At 31.0% G+C, this 21,914-nt stretch overlaps 1 protein-coding gene across 4 annotated transcripts; it reads right to left on the bottom strand.

The window, feature by feature from the left end:
* Positions 1–471: 471 nt before the first annotated feature.
* LOC113523299 (probable phosphorylase b kinase regulatory subunit alpha) lies at positions 472–15,525 on the bottom strand. Of its 4 annotated transcripts, none has more exons than XM_026909201.3 (18): positions 15,159–15,525; positions 14,048–15,033; positions 13,524–13,737; positions 12,932–13,041; positions 11,905–12,052; positions 9,686–9,850; positions 9,375–9,539; positions 8,779–8,911; positions 8,631–8,701; positions 8,252–8,431; positions 7,425–7,681; positions 6,514–6,642; positions 6,053–6,191; positions 5,427–5,471; positions 4,656–4,760; positions 3,816–3,931; positions 3,266–3,523; positions 472–2,975 (listed from the first exon to the last, which is right to left on the bottom strand). In XM_026909201.3, exons 1-18 carry the CDS (start codon positions 15,415–15,417, stop codon positions 2,754–2,756), a joined length of 3,702 nt encoding a protein of 1,233 aa, XP_026765002.2. In that variant the 5' UTR covers positions 15,418–15,525; the 3' UTR covers positions 472–2,753. The 4 variants fall into 4 exon arrangements, with proteins under 4 accessions (XP_026765002.2, XP_026765001.2, XP_026765006.2 ...); XM_026909200.3 differs by lacking the exon at positions 11,905–12,052 and adding an exon at positions 10,732–10,879; XM_026909205.3 differs by lacking the exon at positions 5,427–5,471.
* Between the last annotated feature and the right edge of the window lie 6,389 nt (positions 15,526–21,914).

Genomic DNA, 21,914 nt, shown 5'->3' with positions numbered 1-21,914 from the left:
CTGTTTGGCTGCCTTATCTACTATTTCTTTACCTGGAACGCCTGTATAAAAATATATAATAAATATTTTATGCTTCTACAGCTGGATTCCGAATGTTGTTATTTAGTGAAAACTTGCCAGAAACTAAGCATTAGCAATGACCTTATGTACAACAGAATTTTATATTTGTATTGTACCTAATGCCTATAATTGACATTGTTTTAATTATTTATTTATTAGTACAAATATGTGTACATGGCGGACTTAATGCTAAAAGCATTCTCTCCCAGTCAACCATAGGGAAGTATCAGAATACTCGAGTAAAATTTCATAATTAATCATTAGTAAATATGAGTAGACCAGTATCTCATAAGCATCACCCGTGAGTATGAGTGATATGCCAGCCGTCATATTTTAGGGTTTGTTATATTAACAGAAAGGCTAATCAAGCGTGTGCTTAGGGAATAGGGATTGCAATATTGAAACCACAAATGTCTTAAATTATTATTTATATATACATATATAAAATTAATTCTTCCCAAAAGATGGACAAACAGCAATTTCAATTATTATCAATCGAGAAACAATTGTATTGTCAATATTTTTGTTTTAATAATTATAAAAATATCTCAGATGTACAATCAAGAGACTAAAAACTGAAAATAGAGCCTATTTAATGAAATTGTGCATTCTTCTAATTATTTTGAGATATTTGTAAAGAATTGTTATGAAATATTTTTTTTTTATTTAAATATACTTTTTTATTATGTAATATTATTAAATTGTATTAATAGTAATAATCTGATAACTTTGTGACAAAACATATAGCCTAAACTAAATCCTTCAAATTCTAATATATTTAATAATACATCAACTAAAACAACGTTCTATCTCTTTTTATTTCAAATTGCAATTATTTTTTATCATAATATTGAAAAGTTTCACTCTTTAATGTCTTTTGAGTACAGTAATCCAAAATATAGCAATATAGAAAAATGGGATTATAACAACGGAACTTTTCTGGAAACTAATTGATTTTTAGTATGTTTCAAAAGACCTCAATGAAAACTAATGTCTAATAGTTGTACAAATCTAAAATCTATTAATTAAATGTTTCAATCTGATATTATTATTATTTATTTAGGGATAATTTCTGTTGACAATTTCAATAAAAGCTAATTACCTTTTTTTGTAACAGACTATAGTATAAATGTTCATCATTTTTCTTAAATTCTATTATGGCTTTAATAGTATTTAAAAAACAACTTTTAACAAAGAAAATTTAGAATCAACGAAAATTAAAACCATACAAACTATGCGAATACTTGATCCATTTTGTATGAACGATTTAAATATTTTTACACTTCAGTCTATGTTAATTTTAGAAAGTTATACAGTTTCAAGATTACTAATTTCTGGATCGTATCTATTATATCGGTATTGGTATCGACAACTGTTACATTTTAATCTTTGTCAGTACTTATTTTGTTATTAATTAATGAATATTAACAATAATATATATAACAATATTTTCAATATCTTATTTTGCGTTGCACAGTTGGGTAATAAAAATGAGAAGTATTAAGTAGGTACTTATAAAAATGTATTATAGTACGCAGTCATAGCCCTGAAGACGCTTAAAATAATATTGATAAAAAATCACTAAGTTTATATATATGTAATAACATGTATGAGTCAGAACGTGAGGCACTTATTGGACCATCCCCACCATATCGTAAATATGCGTGCCACGTTTGCCATAGGCGATCGCACACGCTGAACACATCAGCTTAAGGATTGTTCACTCATTTGAATAAATATTAATATACTTATATCAACCAAATCAGGACATAATACGATTCGGCATATGAATTATTTACTAATCAGTTTAAATAATGCTGACCTATGACTAAATAATAAACACTTATAATGTTGATATATAAGGACGAATAGACAGACGCTCATATTATATAAAACATCAAATTGGGAACCACGCCAATTCATAACTATAGAAGAGATGGATTCGTAGTTTAAGATACATTCATAATGTGTGCTGCTTAGTATTAAGCCTCTACATGTACAACGATATAGTACCGAGTTTCTACTAACTCGGTGTTTAGTAAAAATTCGGTACTATATCGTTTTCGGTTTATTTTAAGTACAAAATACCACGGGTGGGGCACACGTTCTACAAATATCGCGGTGATGGAACGTATTAGATATGGTGTCGTAATTGTTGAGAATAAATATTACGAGATGGCACGTGCCTGATGCCCACCAGCAGTGGTGGGGTAAAACCTAAATTAGATGCAAGAAAGATACATTTTGAGCGAGGCCCTTTGGTGATGCTAAAAGACGGTTTAAAAAATCTAAGTGTAAAATTCTAATAAAAGAAAAAACAGAAGTCCATGGAACATGAGGACCTTCAAATTGCAAGATCGTGGGTCCACGTCACGTATGCATTTTGTCGCCTCTGTTTATAAGGCATATGATAAGCTCTAGGAACCTAGAATGCCAGACGCATCACAGTGGCGTGGATGCCACTGGGAAAATAAACAATACAAGATGACACAGCACGGGTGTAGCGTTTAACAAGTAGTATGACGTGATTCGTGTTAGATAGTTCATAGTGCCGTTAATACCGCTGAGAAAGTGTACATTATGAGATGGCACACTGCAAAGGCGGGGCGTTAGGAACACGTTTCGCAAATAGTGCGGCGATGGCACATGTTAAATAGATCATGGTGCCGCAGCTGCTGCTGAGAGAATAAATATTACGAAATGGCACACTGCACGGGCGGGGCATCAGGCACACGTTCAGTAAGCAGCGCGGCGATAGCTCGTGCTAGGTAGGTCATGGTGCCATAGCTACCACTGGGCGCACTGTCGTATAAATGTTGGCACACGCCCGCCGCGCCGCCACACACGAGCGCTCCGCCTGTTGACTCCGATGGATTCTTGGCACAGCACAGAGTAGCATCCCCGTTACACCGCATCTGCATACAACATCCTCTATGTAAGTTTATCTCAGTGGTTTGCAAACTTACCTTATATTTTTTAATCTTCATTAACATCTAATAAGTACTCAGTATAAATACTCAGTTTAGAACTAGATGATATTATCTAACATATCCAATGGTATTTATTTATAAATTTAGTAGAGGTAGAAAAAGTATGTAATATTTTCAACCGACTTCAAAAAGGAGATTGTCAATTCAGTTTTTTTTTGTTTTGGTATGGTAGGTACATATAAATTTTAATATCAATAATGCAGCAAGTAACCCACTTGATCTTCCAAAAATATCTGGTTAGCTTTGTGCACTAAATTTTCGACGCCGATCATTTCACCAAGGTGGCTGACTGCTTTATATTCCACCACGAGGGTCAGAACCATCAATGCTTCTACGACTAGTTGCCTGTACTCCGGTTGCGGGATCGAATTTAATACTGTTTCCACTGCAAGTGCAAATTTTAATTCTCCAGAAGTCATCTCTTGAGTCAAATTTGGCTGGAGAACTTTGCCTTGGATTATTAAACCTTGACACTGAAAATAATAAATATATCTTAAAGGTTGAGTTTATAGACAAAACAGTGTAAATAAGCGATATCAGCCAAGTGTATGAGATTTAAAAAAAATTGCTATCTATTTACATAGAGCATCTTGGCTGTCAAGTTAATAGGTAAAATTTTTCAACATTGTCGATTTTGGACTTGTTTCTTTGTAAAAACATTTAATTTTACTAGAAAACCTTTTGTAAAACGATGGTAATTATTTTTATTTTAATCTATATATTTGTATAGAAACATCTAAACTGTTATTACTATTAATTACGTACCCTTTCTAACACTCCCCATACACGTGGATAAAAATCACGTGGAACTCTATTTAAGGCGCCATCCAACCTTCGCCGACGGAGCCATTGCCCCTGGCGGTCAGGTTCGACTATTGGTGCTACAAAAACATATTTTTATAAATTAAAAAAAAAAAAAAAAACAAACAGGAATACTTCAATGTTTGGGAATTATACAATAAGAACTGTTTATCAATCTTCTATTTTATTGCATTATATTAATATATATTCCTTTTATATTTAAATTAAAAAATAAAATAAACATGGTTAATATAAAATCATTTCTGAACGTAATGCTGTAATATTTTTCTCTTCTCTTCCCTCCTTACGCATCTTTCCCACCAAATCTGGAGGTAGATAATAAATAATAAAACAATGGCTCTGTCGTCTAACTGCATGTCGAGCAGACCAAAGCCTGCTAAAATCTCATAACAAATCACCATCAATTACGTACAATTTGATCAGTCGCGATCTCAGCGCATCATCTTATAAAACAACAGCAAATCAACATAAGTGTTGGGTATTTTGAGTGAAATACGAACACATATTGAATACCTACAGTATTAGTGGCAAATAAGGATGGTTACTATCATGTCTGATAGTAAACGGTTTCTAGCCTATGGAAGTCTGCAACAGTAGGGGAAGCTGACCCTGAAGAAACCTTAATATACCCTTTTTGAAGAACCCCATACTGTAGTCTCTAGGTAAAACTCTTCTCTTTATTCAACAAAACATATTGATGATATTTGAAGTTTCAATATTTTCAAACACAAATAGAATTTCTTTAAAAATTATTTTCAATTTATATCTTTCAGAATTACTTACTATCGTCAATGGTCCCTTGAAGTGATTGTCCTTCTAACATAATCTGTGATTTCTTCCCATATCTGTTAGATTTGTTGCTGATTATTGAAAAGTTGCCGCGCCCTACTGCAAAATATAATACTAATTAAAAACATTCCTTTTTTAATATTAATACAACAATAAAGTGCATGAACAGACAGACAAATATCTATTTTTTCATACAACGGAATTTGACGAACACAATCATTTTGAAAAAAACCACCAAAATGGCGATTGAGCCAGTTTGATATATTGAATATCCATCAACTTTATACTTTACAAAAGTGCTCTTTCGTATTCTTAATGTATACAAAGAAACACATTAACGCTAAAGATGTTACCATAAAACAAACCCAAGGAAATACATAGTTATTACGTAAAAACAAAAATATATTTCCAAAACAAATTAAAATTATTACAAATATAATAAATAATAACAATTGAATAATAATTTTAGCCCTATTAATCGATGTATATATGACTAGACTATAATAAGTTAATAGGTGTGTGGACATAAATAAAATATGGCCATAGCAACATAAACTAATGCTCTGAAGTTGCATATACAAAGACAAATTATAATTGAAAGCAAGCTTCTTACTGAAACAGTATTAACATAATACGACGGAAACATATAATGTGAAATCCCCATTTTATATCAATTAGATACATATGAGGGGCATGTTGTTATAAACAGGCAACACAGGATTGTACAGGGTACACTAAATATATAGCAAAGCAAAATGTTCGAACCTTTACTTTTACTGATCTTTTCCCTTATTACATATAGTGAATTAACTGTAAAGAAAACATTTAATTTTATATAAAAATAATAATTTTTGAAATGTAATGTATTTTTATTGACTAATAAAATGTGGTACAAAAGACGGGCTTAATGCTATAGGCATTCTATACCAGTCAAACTTTAGGATGTGCAGAGATACTCGATAGTGGTTGAAATTATAAAATATTTTTAATTTTAGTGTAATATAGTAAATTAAATAAATACATAGTTTATTCTAATTGTGTAGAAAAAACAGAAAAAACTTGGTGAGAGATAAATGATTAGATTTTCAGAAGCAAACTTGTATCTGTAAACATTTTATTTAATAACTGTTTATTAGATAAAATGTATAGTGGGAGAGTATTAATTTGAATTTATTTTAATAAAAATAAAATATACTCACGACTAAATCCTTTGTGGGATAGTCAGAGGTTTGTCAACTGTTGCTATTGTAGTGAACATAATACTAAACATGCCTATATTTAGCCGAGCATATTACAATCCAATATGGTAAAGACAGAATTTTTACAGATTTAATAGTTTTTGATGAGTGGTTCTGTTCTTGTCGATATATTGTTAAATTGTTTATACTTACCACTGTTAATAGCAAACTCCTTTCCACTGAGGATATGGTACAGCAAGTTTTTCATTTCAAACGGCGACAGATTGAGCAAATGTTCGGACGCCTCCTCACCGTCACACGATAATGTTCGTGACAACTCCGTCGCCATTACCTGTGTAACAAATTTAGGGATGTAATGTAAATGTAAATGTGACATACAAATTCATGTACGCAACCCTAATTGTAAACAATGGATTTTCCCGTGCAACTTATCCTAATTTATAAAGAATCTTTATATAGCCTTAGGGTATGACCTTCCAATCTATTAAATTTCACTGAAATTTATCGATATTTTAAACATTGGCTGATAATGGATGCCAAATAAAAAAAGAGATAATAAAGGTAATAAAGTGTTCCTATTTTATGAATAACGAAAAAATATATAACATATTTTTTAAACTTAGAATACTTGATAAAATATAAATAAATTATACCTGTATAATTAAGCCAACTCTGAGACGTAACATCTCTAGGAACAACTGAGGTTCAGTACGGATAAACATGGCCAAATATACCAACAACTCTTGCGTCAACATCGCTGTGCTCTCGTCGTCTCCGTAAGCCTGTGGTAAACATAACATTTATAACAAGTCGACGCGACAAGTATACAAATAATAAAAATTAGAACTAAAGTCTATATCCTTATTATTATACTAAGAATTTTTTGGAACTTGCGAAACTAGCTTTTGCTCCACTTGATGGAGAGTGATAACTGTCGCCTATATACATGAACAACACTATGGACAGAGTACACTGTGACGTCTATAATACCTTTATGCATTCCCATTCCTGTGGCTTCTCTGCAATTACGTTTAGGGTGCTGTTAAATAAACTATCTTCTAAATTCCTATAATATTCAGTAGTTCATAAAATATTAGTAAGTTATTTTTCAATAAGTATATATTACTAATAGTTGTCCTATAGTCTTCATTTGACAATTGTTATAATTATTGATTAAAATTTACCTTTCTCTGTTCATGATCAGACTTTTGCCGGCTAAATGACTGCATGTAAAAAATATTAAATGTATATTTATTTATAAATGAATAATATAAGGAGATTTAAGTGTTTGTGACAATTTTTATTAAGAAAAATCTTCAAAAGTTGAAACTAATAAAATTTATATATGTTGAATTACATACATAATACCTCTGAAGATATGAAAACGAATTTCTATATTATCAGAGTGAAACGAGTGAACTAATTTATAAGAAATTTTGTAGATAAATAGCTTGAGAGTTTAGGATTTGTATTTGATATAACATTAATAAAATATTAAAACCTTTTTTCAAATCATTCTCCTAAAATCGTTCGGTTTCATGTATTTTTAAATATCTCGACTCACCAGGTGAATAAGCTGTCTCAACTCGTTCTCGGGCAGTGGGGCTGTAATTGTATGCTCATTGTTGGGTGGCATTCCAACGGTAATCTGCTTTTGACGTACAAGCAGATCGGTGACAGCTTTAGCTAGATCCTCCACTCGCTTGCCAAGCATGCCAGCAGTATGCCTGACTAGTCCCCATAACTTTTGAGTGCACGCTTTCTCATATAGAGCCTTTAGTAAGTCTTTTACAGTCACCACTTTGCCGTTTTCTAACATGCCTGTAATAAGGAGTTGAATGGTCACAAATGTGGTGTCAGCAGTAAATAAACAGTAAATACATAAACTAAAATTATTTTTTAGAATATTAATGTATAATTATAAGAGATTTGCTTATTACAATGTAGTATTTAGAAAAGTTTTATGTGCACTTTTTTGTACATTTCGAGAATTTTACGCTTTCATAAAAAAAAGTTATCGATTAAAAAAGGATACATTGTAGTATACATAACTATAAGAAAATACAACGATTTCAATCATGTGATAACCGTTTCATTTCTACGGGAGTCACAAATATAAAGAATTAACTAATTATAACATGACAAATTATGGCCCAAATGAGAGGCTAAGCGCGGAAAATGGAGTCCTTTTCACATTCACATTCACAACATGACAAATTTTTTCTACAAAATTATATATTTTTCTGTCTTATTTTTAAGTAACTAATTTTGATAATAAAAAGACAAAATTATTACTAAATATACAAATAAAGAAAAAACAAGTTATGATATTATTATATGACAGGGTGGTGATTTTGCTTTTATGATATTAGATTTTAAATACATATATACCCGTGTTGAAGTCAAGTCCCTGCGTGTCGACCAAGTATTGCAAGATATCTCCCTGCTCATCCAAGCTTTCCGTTTCTCGGAGCATAGCCATTAGTTCGTCGGTTTCCGCCTCAGCGTACAACAAGTTCTGAGATTCAGATGTAGGACGGTTGCGAACTATTATGGGGATGTTCTTATTCACTAAAATTAACCATAGTCATTATCGCACATAAATTGCAAAGAAAAAAATTACTAACATAGTATGTAATATATAGGTATATTTCATCCTATTGTATTCTTAGTATATAACTAAATCCGTCTATCTATATTGTATTATTCATAATAAAATTATATTACCAATGCTTTCTCTAGTCTATTAAGGAATAAAAAAGAAAACTACCTTCTTTTGGTGGCGATGGAGCTTTCTCCTCCATTCCGGATTCGACGCCCGAAATTGTAGTTGATGGGTCACTGGAATAAAACAAACTACATTATATATATCGGTTTTCAATTTCAAAATAAAAGATATTAAACCATCTTATCTTTACTTGGTGGAGGCCTTTTTCTTATCCTCTGGCGACGGGCTGCGTCCGAATGCTTGCGCGGGGTCCACTTCCAGCCATGATGGTTTTCTCTCGACTGGTGGGCCGACATATTCGCCTTCCATGCCAAGAGTTTCCGCTGTATAAACATTATTCACAAATATGAAATAAATGTAATAAATAGCACATTACTGCAGTGGCCAGCAACTGAGGCATTGATAGACGAACGTGCAAATGTGGGCCAAGGCGTAGCCGAGGCACACATACGTGAGTCCATCAACGGCTAGTTGTGGCCAAGGCTTGTATAGTAGTTTTCTCAAACAATGCGCGGTAATCAAAAACACAATTTTGCTTTTTAAGTTCAATGACGAATAACCAACAATAATAATTTTTCACGCGCCATAATGTTCCTTTGGCTTTTTTTAATAAACAGCTTTCTATTCGCAAGCCAGTTCGAAATTTAAATAAAACCTTTTATTAGTTACCTCCTTGGTAGCCATGTTTCGAAGTAAAAGGTCATTCTACTTTTAAATTACAGGACAAATATGAGTTTACATTGCATTGCATTTTTAGTAAATTTAATTTGATGGAAATATACGTACAATCGACGTTGATAGAGCGCGTCTTTTTGATGGCGCCCCGGACGGACATGCGCCGACGCATAGAACGGCCGCGCGCCGCCATCGGTTTTGATAGCACCGACACCTTGTTACTGAATGATTTCAACAGATGTTCTTCTAGGTAGCTCTGCACTTGAGGATTGAGCTCTATAACAACAAAAAGTACATATACAAGTAAATATATAACGCAATCTATTGGCAATTGAAAATTTACAACTGAACGTTTAATTTTAGCTCAAAACTTGTGAGACAAAAACAAACAAAATAAATTCAAATTTTCACTGTCTACTCACTATCAGGGTAACCGTCCTCTTGGCTGCCGAGGAAACTCAAGTTCGTTATGGCAGACGTACTGAGAAAATCTCCCAGATTCCCGAGTGTTACCCGAGTGCCGTTAATATATCCCGACTTCAGTTTCTTCATAGTTGTTATCATAGCCATTGGTATCTTGCCTTGATCTGAGATTATACAAAATAATAGTTAGAATGTAAATATATTAATAATCGCATGTCTTATTTATTTATTTATAAGCAAAACAAATAGCATGATATTTTGTTAGTAGTTTGTTAAATGATACATTGTTTGAAAGTTAATATTTATTAAGCATAGTTAATATATGTGTGTATAGCCCATAAATGTCATAGTCCTTAAAGATAGTGGCTGAATAAAAAAAGAGTTGTGCACGAACACTAAGCAAAACGGTATCTTAATAAATCTTTAACGAAATTAATTGAATGAACGTTTTATGATGTTGTTTTAACATAATTAGAAAATGTAATGTGAAAATCCCCCAAGTTTGCCTGAGTGACGGTTTACTCAGACAAAGTAATCGATTATCAGTTGAAGATGGTGATAAAAAGGCGGAAATTAATATTAATATATATAATTATTATATAACGTAATAAATATAGTGTGTTTCCACACAGTAAACACACCAGATCAATCAAACAGACTGCTTGAATTTTTAATGTAATAAATTTTTTGGTGCGTTCAAATACTTTATTCGACTATTGAATCTTCTGCTGAGTTTGATGTAATCAGTGCTTAATTTTAGATATTAAAATGAAACAGTATGTAGTAAATAAAACTCATATTAAAACCGTAACTAGGTATATCCGTGTTTGTGCACACATCGCGAAAAACTGTTGGACCATTTTTTCTTATTTTGTGACCATATAGGAAATTTTAAGAAAGTTAAATATCTCATTTCCATGGGAATAGAAAAATCCGCTATGCGAAATACATCAATCATTGCTAGTATAATATATTATTATAAATTAATTAATATTAATATAAAAATTGTTATTGCACATTTATAATGGCAATAGCGTCTGTTTACCTAACAGGTACTGCGTCGCGAGTAATGTGATGGTAGGACGGCCTAACATCTGTTTCCAGCTCATGCCCAGGAATGCGACGTTGGCCATGAACGTGCTCGCAAGGAGAGCCGGGTCGCGAGACATGTAGTACTCCTCGTAGTCGAAGTTCTATGGCACACCCATGCAGGTTATCATACCAGGGGGGAACATTTCTATCGGGTAATGAGTCTACATTGTACATGTTAGAATGGTATTTCAATACTAGTCTATGTTTTTTCATAACATAATACATATAAAATACAAAGTGTGAATAAAATGTACATGGAAGTGATCCTATAATATATTGTATTTTTAGTATCTAACATTTTTAATTTTATATAGACTTAGTTGGAAAGAGCATAATAATCAGAAGCCCAGTAATAGTATTAACAAAACAAACACTCAGCTCCAAAAACAGTCGAATTAAATAATTTTTGAACCACTTATAAAAATACAAATGATATGATCTCTTAATCGAATTATTATAAAAGGTTTGAAAAAAAATTCCATATTTCGACTATCTTTCCTTGGAAAATGTTCAGTGCATCAGTAAGTATATTTACTATTAATAGTTTAGAGTTGATTTACCCTTTCCAAATAGTCTTAAATATATATAACAAAAAAAAGAAGAAGCTATAAGTACCTAAAAAAAACTTAAAACATTTATGTATTTTAATAAAATATCTATGTTTAGTTAGGCCATGTTATAAGTTATACCGATAAACAATGTTTTCGCAGAAAGGGATAAACTAAAGCCGATTTAAAATAATTTTAAAATTAATTAGATTAAACTCAAATTATACAGCTCTTTTTATTTATACAAAGGGCGGCATAAAGTTACTAAATTTATTGTTTCTTTGAGATATTCTAAGGAAATTTAATTACGATATGGCACATGAAGAATAGCTAAAAGTTTTATAGTAAATTAAAACTTTTTTCCAGCTATAAAAATATATCAATTATGCCTGTTAGGCAAATGCGTATATATCGTCATAACTTAAACATGGTAAATCTAAGTAATAGGTAGTATTGCCATTAATAATTAGTAAAAAATAAATATTAATTGTCGAAGGAACACGTATAACTAATATGTAATACAAGAAAGAATGAAACAAACCAGCAAGCAAAAAAAAAACAAATTAATTAATAGGTACCTAAATACGTTTGATTCAATGTCAAAACAACAAGAGGCCGCCCAAGAAGGTTTTGCCAAGAAGACTTCAAGAAATTAATTTCTGCTTTGAGTATATCAACCATCAATTCATAGTCAGAAGCAATGTAGAAACGTTTCATATCAGAAAACTAACAAAAATAAACAATATTATTATAAGGTAAGTAGAAACGCTGTGTTAAAATATAAATTATTTACAAGGCGTATAATAAAGTATAAAAAAAATACTATGTAATTAGAAATGTTAACACATGACAAGAAAGTCATTTTGAAAATGAAAAAATAATTAGTTCCTTGTAAAACCGTAACACCTTAAAGCAATTAAGATTAAGAAATTTAGTAACATTACTGTCTGCAATATAATTTTTTTATCAATACCTATTAATCCTTTTAAAAAAAATTAGAAAGATTCTTTCATCATTACAAAAGGGATTGGGAAAGGGGAAATATACAAATATATATATGCACATATCTGTAAGATTAATTAATTATACTAAAAGAACCAAAGATTGTATTGCAAAGAAAAAAATTAAAATTTAATCCTCGAGTGTAGATAGAAATGATAAAGCACATCATATTCTTAATCATAAAAAAACAAAATAAAAAACAAAATAAAAAACAAAAAATAAAATAATAAACAAATTATAAAAAGAAAAATAAATTTCATATTAATATTTTTTTTATATTATACTAAGCAGATAATAATGTTTGTAGCCAGAGTAATTACAAATGAAGTAATAAGTGGAAGTGAGTATTGCTTGTTTGAAAGTTGTATACCTTCTACATCTATCAATCTGTCAATTAGATCTTTTGTTAATTCAATAGTTATTACCTAACAATATACGACTTCCTAACATTGCTATACACTCTGAATTCTAATAATATTTGATGAAAGTGCTTAGTAAAAGAACAACATCAAACATACCTGTACCATATATGTAAAAAATTGGTTTCTGTAACTATTTCATAAGGAACTAAAGGTTTCATATGTTTAATCTAATAGTACATACCTGAGGCGTAAAAGCAAATATGCGATCATTTATTGAATACAATTTACTAGTACTGAGTATTCCTACATCACGAGACTTTCTTCCAGATAAACCCAATTTTTTGTTCCTACCTGTAATTGAGAAACATCAAAATTTTACTAAAAAAAACATATTTAGTTTAAAATGTGGCACAGGTACATAAAACTTTAAGGATTATTTCATAGATATATTTTAAACTAAAAATTTTATTACAATAATGTAATAATTGTATCACAATCAGTTCAACAATTCTTATGTGGAATTTATTGTTTATAATTTTTTCTTTGTGTTAGTAACTCATACAACCGCTTACCATCATGTGGGCCGTATGCTTGTTTGCCACCTTAGTGCTATAAAAAAATTTAAATTTAAACAATTTCATTAAAATCAATTAAATGATTTCAGAGCTTAACTTCCTAATTTAATCTTTAATTTCCTTTTAACAAACATGACCCAAGAAAATTATGTAATATATTATTTTTATAATTATATATGATAATAATTATAGTATATAAATTTTTAGGAAAGTTTTTATATAGCTTAGCAGTTAATGTAAACAAAATAATGATATTACCCAAATATGTGTAAAGGTGACTTAAAACTCGGGCAGGTTGAACTTCAATAGGTGCAACTTCACTAATAGTTTGTACATGTAGATCATATTCTAATAATTTATCCCTTATTTCATTATCCTCCGCCAATATTACTATCTGGACAACAACATCAGGTTTTTTTTCTGAACAAAGTCGCCTGTTAAGTGGATCCAGTTCACCTACAGCTAAGAAACCCTGAAACAAGTAAAAATCTGTGATTTTTATTTCCTACTAGTATTATAAATTTGAAAGTTAATTTATTATAAATTATTACATTTACAATATTACTATGCACCTGTCCTTATTTTGTTAATGGCTAAACCAATTTCCACAAAAATTGGCATAGAAATTGTATTAAGTATGATTAACATAGATTACTTTTAGAATGTTTTATAGAATGTCAAATCAGAGTTGATCTCATCATATTTAAAATATATCATTTTCTAATTTTATTTCTAAATTTAGTGATTTTTAGTAGGTTTAAAATAGATAAATATAAACTCACCTCTTGTAACAATTTCCCAAGAATATACAATGACTGTGCCCAAATGAAAGGGCATCGACCTAAAGGTATGCGCTCCTGGCTACCTGGGTCACATTGCTCCTGATTAGCTTTATCAGGTGGTACAGAATATAGCTCTGGCACCAGTTTTATTCCATCATCTTTCCTTATCATGATTTTTTCTAATTTGTGATTATAGTCACTAACATTAGCTTTATCACCTTGGAAACAGTAGTCAAGAATAAGGTAACAAAAGAACAATGGCCACTCACACTCAATGTTCTCAAACATTCTTAGCTCCCATGGTTCATAATACAATCTGTTAGGATCTTCTCTAGGAGTTTTGTGGCCATCTCGAAGAAACCTTTTACACCCATATTTGCCTTGGAGTTTTGTCACTATTGTTTCTCTAGTCCTAGCAATTAACTGTGGATCATCAACAGCAAATGCTGGATAGCTAATAATTGACAACAAGCCAGAATCAAGTTCTTTGCTATTGGATTCTCTTGGCAACATGGACTGTAGCACAGCCTGACACTTCTGAGCTTCATCAGCCAGTACATGAATTACACTAGAGGGTCCACCTCGAGCACCAAATAAATCTAATTCATTCATAGCTTCAAGAGCAGCTTTGGCCATTCCAATAGAACTAGCATTTAATTCTGGTAGGCCATGGTTAGTTTTATCACCCCTCTCCCAAATGCCATAGTCAGGTGTACAATATGCTGATTCAATGTAGAATACTAAATTCTGTATAAATGCAACTTCATCAAGTGAGAAAACAATCTGCAGTCCTGAAGCAGTCATTTGAGCTAAGATTAACAAATACAGTGATATGGCATCAATTTGTAAATGACCCCATTCATTATCCTTAACAACAGTACGGCCTGTAGCTGATGAATATTTGGCATGAAGCGAATCAAGTGGGTTCTGTGAGCTTTTGAACTTCTCTACTTTATCTTTTTGTTGCATCATAGCCATTAGAAGCCCTGCAAGAATAGGATAAAAAAATTGTGTATAACGAACATCTACAAAAAAATTAAAGTATCTTCATTGTCTAAGAGGGTATATTACTTAATATTAATTTATTAATGTATTATGAAACATATAATACCTCTCATTAGCTTAACGCAGCTTTGTTCTAACTCATACGTTTTAGCACGGTCTTCGTCTTGATCAGCAATTTTCTTGAAGGCCATCGATAGTCCCCATACTGCCAATATACAATATAAATTATCCCTGATCCAAGCATGATCATTATGTGGGCTAGCTGGAAACAATCCCGTTACTGGTTGCTGATGGTCTAAAATTAGTTTATGTACGACTCTTTGATAATAATCAAGTCGAACCCCAGAATTACTGCGGGTTCTCATTTTGAATTTAAATATTCATTTGAATAACTTTCAAACAATAACAATAAACGTATAATGAAAAATTAAAAGAATAATTTTTAATTTTCATTTATCAATGTCATCCAGAATGTCAATTTTTTTTTTTTTTTTTTTTTTTTTAATTTATTCATGACCATGGATACAAGTCCTTCAGTCGCAGACATAAATGATATTTACAAAAAAAAGGAATGTAGAACAAATTACTATATAAACGCAATTAACAATATTGATAACATAAAAAATTCTTAGACTTTATCTACAGTATTAGTAATGAAGTTAAAAACAGACGTAAAATAAGCTTCGTTGGATAATAAATCTTGAACGCGGCGGGGAACGCATTGTGAATGTTCCTTCGCAATGTCACTAATATCACTAACAAGTATCAGCCGTTGAATGTTGAAATTTTGACAGTCAAATATAATGTGTTTTATGTCTGCATTGTCTTGAAAACAGTATTTACACTTATTGTCACTAATAATATTGAGTCTGTTGAGGTGAACTGGAACTAAGCAATGCCCGAAACGAAAACGATTGATGATCGTAATAAACTTCCTGCCGCAGTATTTAAATTTGCTATACCAAGGTTTAATTGGTAAGTCTCTCTGTAACTCCGCATACCATTTACCTTTAGTTTCAGTTGTTATATCCCAATGGTCTTTCCATATTTTTGCTAAATTACTTTTAAGTAGTCGGTAATAATCTGTGAACGGAACTTTCAACATTTCCGAGTGATCCTCATCGTGTTCTCGACTAGCTGCTCGATCCACAATTTCATTCCCTAGTATGCCACTGTGCGAGGGTACCCACACAAATTCTATGTTTTTACTCTGACTCAATGTTCGCAACAGATCTTTAATTTCATAAAGTAAATAATTTTGCTTATATGAGTAATTACAATTACATAAAGATTCCAATACACTCTTGGAATCAGAAACTATTAATATATTTACATTATTTACAAAGTTATTTACAAATATTAAAGCACTTAGAATAGCATAACTTTCAGCTGTAAAGATACTACAATTTTTATCTAATTTAATACATTTTGTGAGTTTCTTTTGTGGATCATAATATGCTGCCCTAACACTGTTTGCACTTTTAGAACCATCAGTATAGATTACATAGAAATGTGATTTCTTATTCAAAAATTCAAGAAAATCAAATTTGTTATGTACTAAGTCTATATAACATTTAATATCTAGATAGTTAAGCAATGAATTGTAAGGACATTTGTACATTGGCCATTTAGCATTTACATAAATATGATTTGCTGTATTTTTAACATTTAACATTATGATTGGAATTTCAGGCAAGGGGTTAGAAACAATGCTGGAAGCTGAGATATTGGAGGATACAACAGAAGAAAATTCTACTGGATATATAATATTATTAAGGACCATATTTTTATTGAAAGACAATTCCTTCAAACAGAAACGTTGAGCCAAATGTAAACGTCGGAGGGATAATGGAGGTATGCAATTTTCAATCTCCATAGAATTAATAGGAGTGGAGCGCATGGCTCCACAAATTATTCTTAAACTCATATTCTGTATCACATCGAGTCTCCTCAACAATGTGGTGCTAGCATTCATATAAGCCAAACTACTATAATCAAAATGACTCCTAACAATACTTTTATATAGCAAATTTAGAGTTTTAGGGTCAGAACCCCAAAAAGTTCCAGCCAGACATCTCAAAACATTTACACTTTTCATTGCATTTTGGGAGATATAGTTAATGTGTTTATCAAATTTTAATTTGTCATCTAATATTACACCTAAAAATTTATGATGATTAACAATTGGGATTACTTTATTGTTATATAAAACTTTCACTCTGGATAATACAGATGGATCTCTCTCTCTACTAAATACCAAAACTGAGCTTTTCTCTGAACTGATTTCTAATTTTAAAAAATTGCTATAGTAATTATGAAGCTGAAATAATGCAGAATTAATGTTGTTAATGGCCATATTTAAATTTTGATCTTCACTATATAAAAGCAGGTCATCAGCAAACTGAAGAATATTAACTTTTGAATTATCCACATAGTTGAGGATCTCCGATGTGTACAAACTATACAATAAAGGAGACAATGTGGCCCCTTGCATAGTCCCTTTGTTAACATTTTTTGCTCCATGTAAAATGTTATTATATTTAACAAAAACAGTTCTATTATTTAAAAAACTAAAAAGCCACTTTAATGTTTTACTTGGCAAACCCAAGTTATGCAACACATGAATTAAACATTCTATATTCACATTGTCAAAAGCACCTTTAACATCTAAGAATACACATACTACATTAGAGTGACTTAATTTTGCTTTTTTTAACACAGATATTAATGATACAAAGCTTTCAGAACAACTTCTGCCCTTTCTGAATCCAAACTGTATATTTGGCAACTTATCTTGTGATTCAGCATAGTAGTCCAAACGAAATTTTAACATGTTTTCAAAGAGTTTACCTAAACATGAAGATAAGGAGATAGGTCTATATGATGATGCACAATTTACAGGTTTATTGGGTTTTAGAATAGGGATAACACACTGGGTTTTCCAAGATTCTGGTATAATTGAATATTCCCAAAGTTTATTATATATATCTAATAATATTTTCTTTGCATTAGGATGTAATTGTTTAATTAAAAAATATGTTATACCATCCAACCCTGGAGCTGTATCTTTCCGACTTTTTAGTGAAATGTGGAACTCATGTAATGTAAAGGGTTTATTAATAAATGAGTTACTAGCATTTTCTTCAGACAGATTCAAAATATCTGTTATATCATTTTGTAAATGTGATGATGCTGCCAATGAGTCTAAAAACTCTGGTATCCATTCATCATTTGGGTTTCTATTTGAAGTATTATCTAATCTTTTAAACCTTTTGATGTAACTCCATATTCTAGAAATAGGTGTTGTTCTATTGAAACTGGTGCACAACTGATGCCATGACTCTGTGCGTTGTTCCCTTAGAATTCTTTTCTTTTTAGCATCAACTTTTTTGTAATTTATGAAATTAGAAATTGATGGAGAATTTCTGTACTGTCTCAGGGCTTCTTTAGACTTTTGAACAGCATCATCACAAATGTCATTCCACCAAGGAGCTGGTTTTCTCAAAAATTGGAAAGATTGTTTTAACTTTTGTTTAGGAACTGTCTTATCTCTTATATTATATAAAATATATACAAAATCATTATATAACTGTAAAGGTTCAGTACTGTTATAAATGTCTAAGTGAGAAAAACTAATTTCAGATAAACTGTAATACTTAGACCAATCTGCTTTATTATATAAATATTTGTCTTCCACAGGTCTAACTTCATATATTGATGGCTTCACATTTACACGTACCTGAGTCGGATAATGATAACTGCCCATCGTGTCATCATGGACTTTCCACTCACAAAGAGGAGACATTGAAGGACTAACTAAAGCTAAATCTATTGCTGATGCTTGCCTGTTTGAGACTGGAATAGTAGTCGGACTACCATCATTCAACACATATAAATTGAATTCATCTATAAGACTGAACATAATATTACCTCTACTATTGTTTGTGTTACAACCAAACAAAATATGATGTGCGTTGAAATCACCCATAATGAGACATGGTTTAGGAGTATCCAGAAGTACTTTTTTAATTTTATTGGTGTGAAACTTTCCACTAGGGGGACAATATACACACAGAATATGTAATTTACCGATAGATGTTTCTATTGAGATGCATAAATTTTGAACAGCTTCAAAGAAAGTAGTATTAATAATATTATATTTAAAATTTTTCTTAATTAATATACCAATTCCGTTGTGTGGATTTGTAGAATTTTTGAAAATAAAATTATATGATGCAAACCTAGGAATTTTACTATTACTTTTAAACCATGTCTCATTAAGTAAGCATATATCAATATTTTGTTCAGTAAGATATTTTTGTAACAGAACTTTTTTACTCTGTAAGCTTTGTATGTTAAATTGTGCTATGTTTATATATGTATCCATAAAACTAAGTTAAATTAGACAATAATATTTCTTTAATTTTCTTATGAGTTATTGACATTTTCTCATTGTTGTTCCCAAGAGCAACAAGAGATTTAACGAGAGCATTAATTATAATATCATTATTTACAATTTCATCTTTATTTAATTCGGATTTATTTACATTTGAATTTAACTGAGAGCTATATACATTACTGGATTTTTCCAGATTTGGAAAATTTTTTGACTCTGAAACATTTGAAGGTATACTCACAACAGTGGCATAACTAAGATTGAGATACTTGTTCCTCTTCTCTTCCATTTTCTTCCTTTTAATGGGACAATTCCTAGAAATAGCTAGATGATTGCCACCACAATTAATACACATTATCGTGTCAACATCACATTCTTTATACGAGTGCTGACCAGCACACGATGAGCACATCTGTACGGCTCGGCAAACTTTGGCTGAATGGTTAAATTTTAGACATTTGAAACATTGAACTAATGGTGGAATGTAAGTATGCACAGGATATCTGAACAACTGAATGTAGACATACTGTGGCAATGTTGTTGCTGCAAATGTGACAGCAACTGTACCTAAAGGTGTAAGGATCCCATCTACTTTTCTCATAAAACGTTTAATAGAAATTACTTCTGCGTCACAGCTAATATTTTTATATATATCTTCATTGGACATATCTGTCGGTACATATCGAATAACGCCGGTTTTTTCTGATAAATATGCGGGTACAAAAGCTCGAAATTTATTTTTATTCAAAAAATGGTCCATTTTAAGAAAATTATTTGCTGGTGCCGGTTTCCTGAACGTGATGCCAATTTTATAGGCGTTCACTCGATGAACTCCTACGATACCCTTTACATTTTCTGTGAATAGTTTAGTCAAAGTCATAGGATTTTTATTCCCTAATTTTTCGTCTTCCGTTGATTCTACATATACTACACAATCAACACTGTGATTTTCTGGGAACTGTCTCTTGTAATTTGGTTTGGTGTACATTTTATAATTATCAGAAAGTCCTGAATCATTAAATGCTAATTTACGTTTCTTTGCCTGACCTTTTCTTTTCCTTCCAATGTCGACGGGGTCTCCCCCGTCGCTACTTACACTCATTTTCTTTGCTATATATTACAAACTGTCTACAAAAGTACTTAATATACAAATATACAAAATATTTAAAAATAAAATTGAAAATAAAAAATGAGAAAATTTAAATCGCCCGCTCAGTTCAACTTCCCCCCAGAATGTCAATCATAAACAGTGTGACTATATCATTAATAGCGAACTTGCCACAGACTGGGCAAAAAAAAATGTGTCAAAATCTGCTACACTTGTCGTCAAAATATCAAAATATGCCTACAAGGAAATGTTGAAAAAATATACAATGAATTCAATTTAATTTCTTTAATCAACAAAAATTTTTACTTCACGCATCAATATTTGCCTCCAAATTTTCGTCTTCATTTTTCAAGTACATACATTTTGAAGATATTTTTTTGATCATGTTTTTAGTTGGTTTAAAGGAGATACAGTGTCCGTGTTCCTTTATCCCTCTATTGTGGTAATTATAGCTGAAACATGTTGGTTTAGGAATCTATTCCTTATTTTTGTATATTCTAATCATATTAATATTCTTATTAATATATTCTAGTAAAAATATTATACGGCCGTAATGTATAACCCTACCAAATTCAGATACAACCTGCTTGTATACTTTCTATATAAACTGTGTCGAATATATAATCTAGTAATGTAAATGAACAAAAATTTTATATGTACATTTTTTATACACTAACCTGTTAGAATTGAAAAAAAATAGTAATTGATGGTGTATGTCTCGTTCTATTTTTACTAATTATATTTGCATAAGAAGAAAGGAGGCAACCATATGATTTACAGTTTTTATTTTATCATTCCTTCTATGTAATTCCTTGTTCTTACGGAGCGAAATCTGCCAAAACGACATGAATGTGCCAAAACGGCACCAATTTGCCACAGGGCATACTGATTACAGATTAGATAGACTAGTCAATAATTTAATCTTTAATCAACGTCAAAAAAACGTATATGTATAGATAAATTACATAGATAGATACCTACCAAAAGTTAGATTTAAGCTATTCGTGAACTATAATTTTAAGCGTTCTTTGTCTGAAGATCAGAGAGGTCATGATGAAATGTTTTCTGAAATTACGGGGCCGAACGAGACACAAATTTCATATTAACATTACGTAATACATACCGTTTAAAAATATTAAAAATGTAAAAATATCGCTGAATTGGATTTTTATGATAGATTTAAAACGAACGAATTGTTAAGCTCTATTTACTGGATCGATTTCGTTATAAAAGAATATATGAAATTGAGTGCAAAAATTCGGTATTTCATTTCATGATTGATCCCTTGTTTAGTTTCTTTGCCGTTTTTTAATTTTTTTAACGAGTCATTTATTAAAAAAGAAAAAATGTCAAGCTGT

Source organism: Galleria mellonella, unplaced genomic scaffold, assembly GCF_026898425.1.
Source record: "Galleria mellonella isolate WM207_F2 unplaced genomic scaffold, CSIRO_AGI_GalMel_v1 utg300, whole genome shotgun sequence".
NCBI classification, from domain to species: Eukaryota; Metazoa; Arthropoda; class Insecta; order Lepidoptera; family Pyralidae; genus Galleria; species Galleria mellonella.
Note: the sequence above shows the minus strand (reverse complement) of the source record. Positions and strands in the feature narration are given on the sequence as shown.

What these genes read in the sequence shown, in the direction of transcription:
- LOC113523299 (XM_026909201.3), bottom strand. Translation starts at nt 15,417, where the DNA reads ATGAGAACCCGCAGTAATTCTGGGGTTCGACTTGATTATTATCAAAGA. An exon ending in TCAAGGGACCATTGACGATA is followed by an intron (nt 3,932 to 4,655) that starts GTAAGTAATTCT and finishes ATGTTTTTGTAG; the next exon opens with CACCAATAGTCGAACCTGAC. An exon ending in TATGGGGAGTGTTAGAAAGG is followed by an intron (nt 3,524 to 3,815) that starts GTACGTAATTAA and finishes TATTATTTTCAG; the next exon opens with TGTCAAGGTTTAATAATCCA.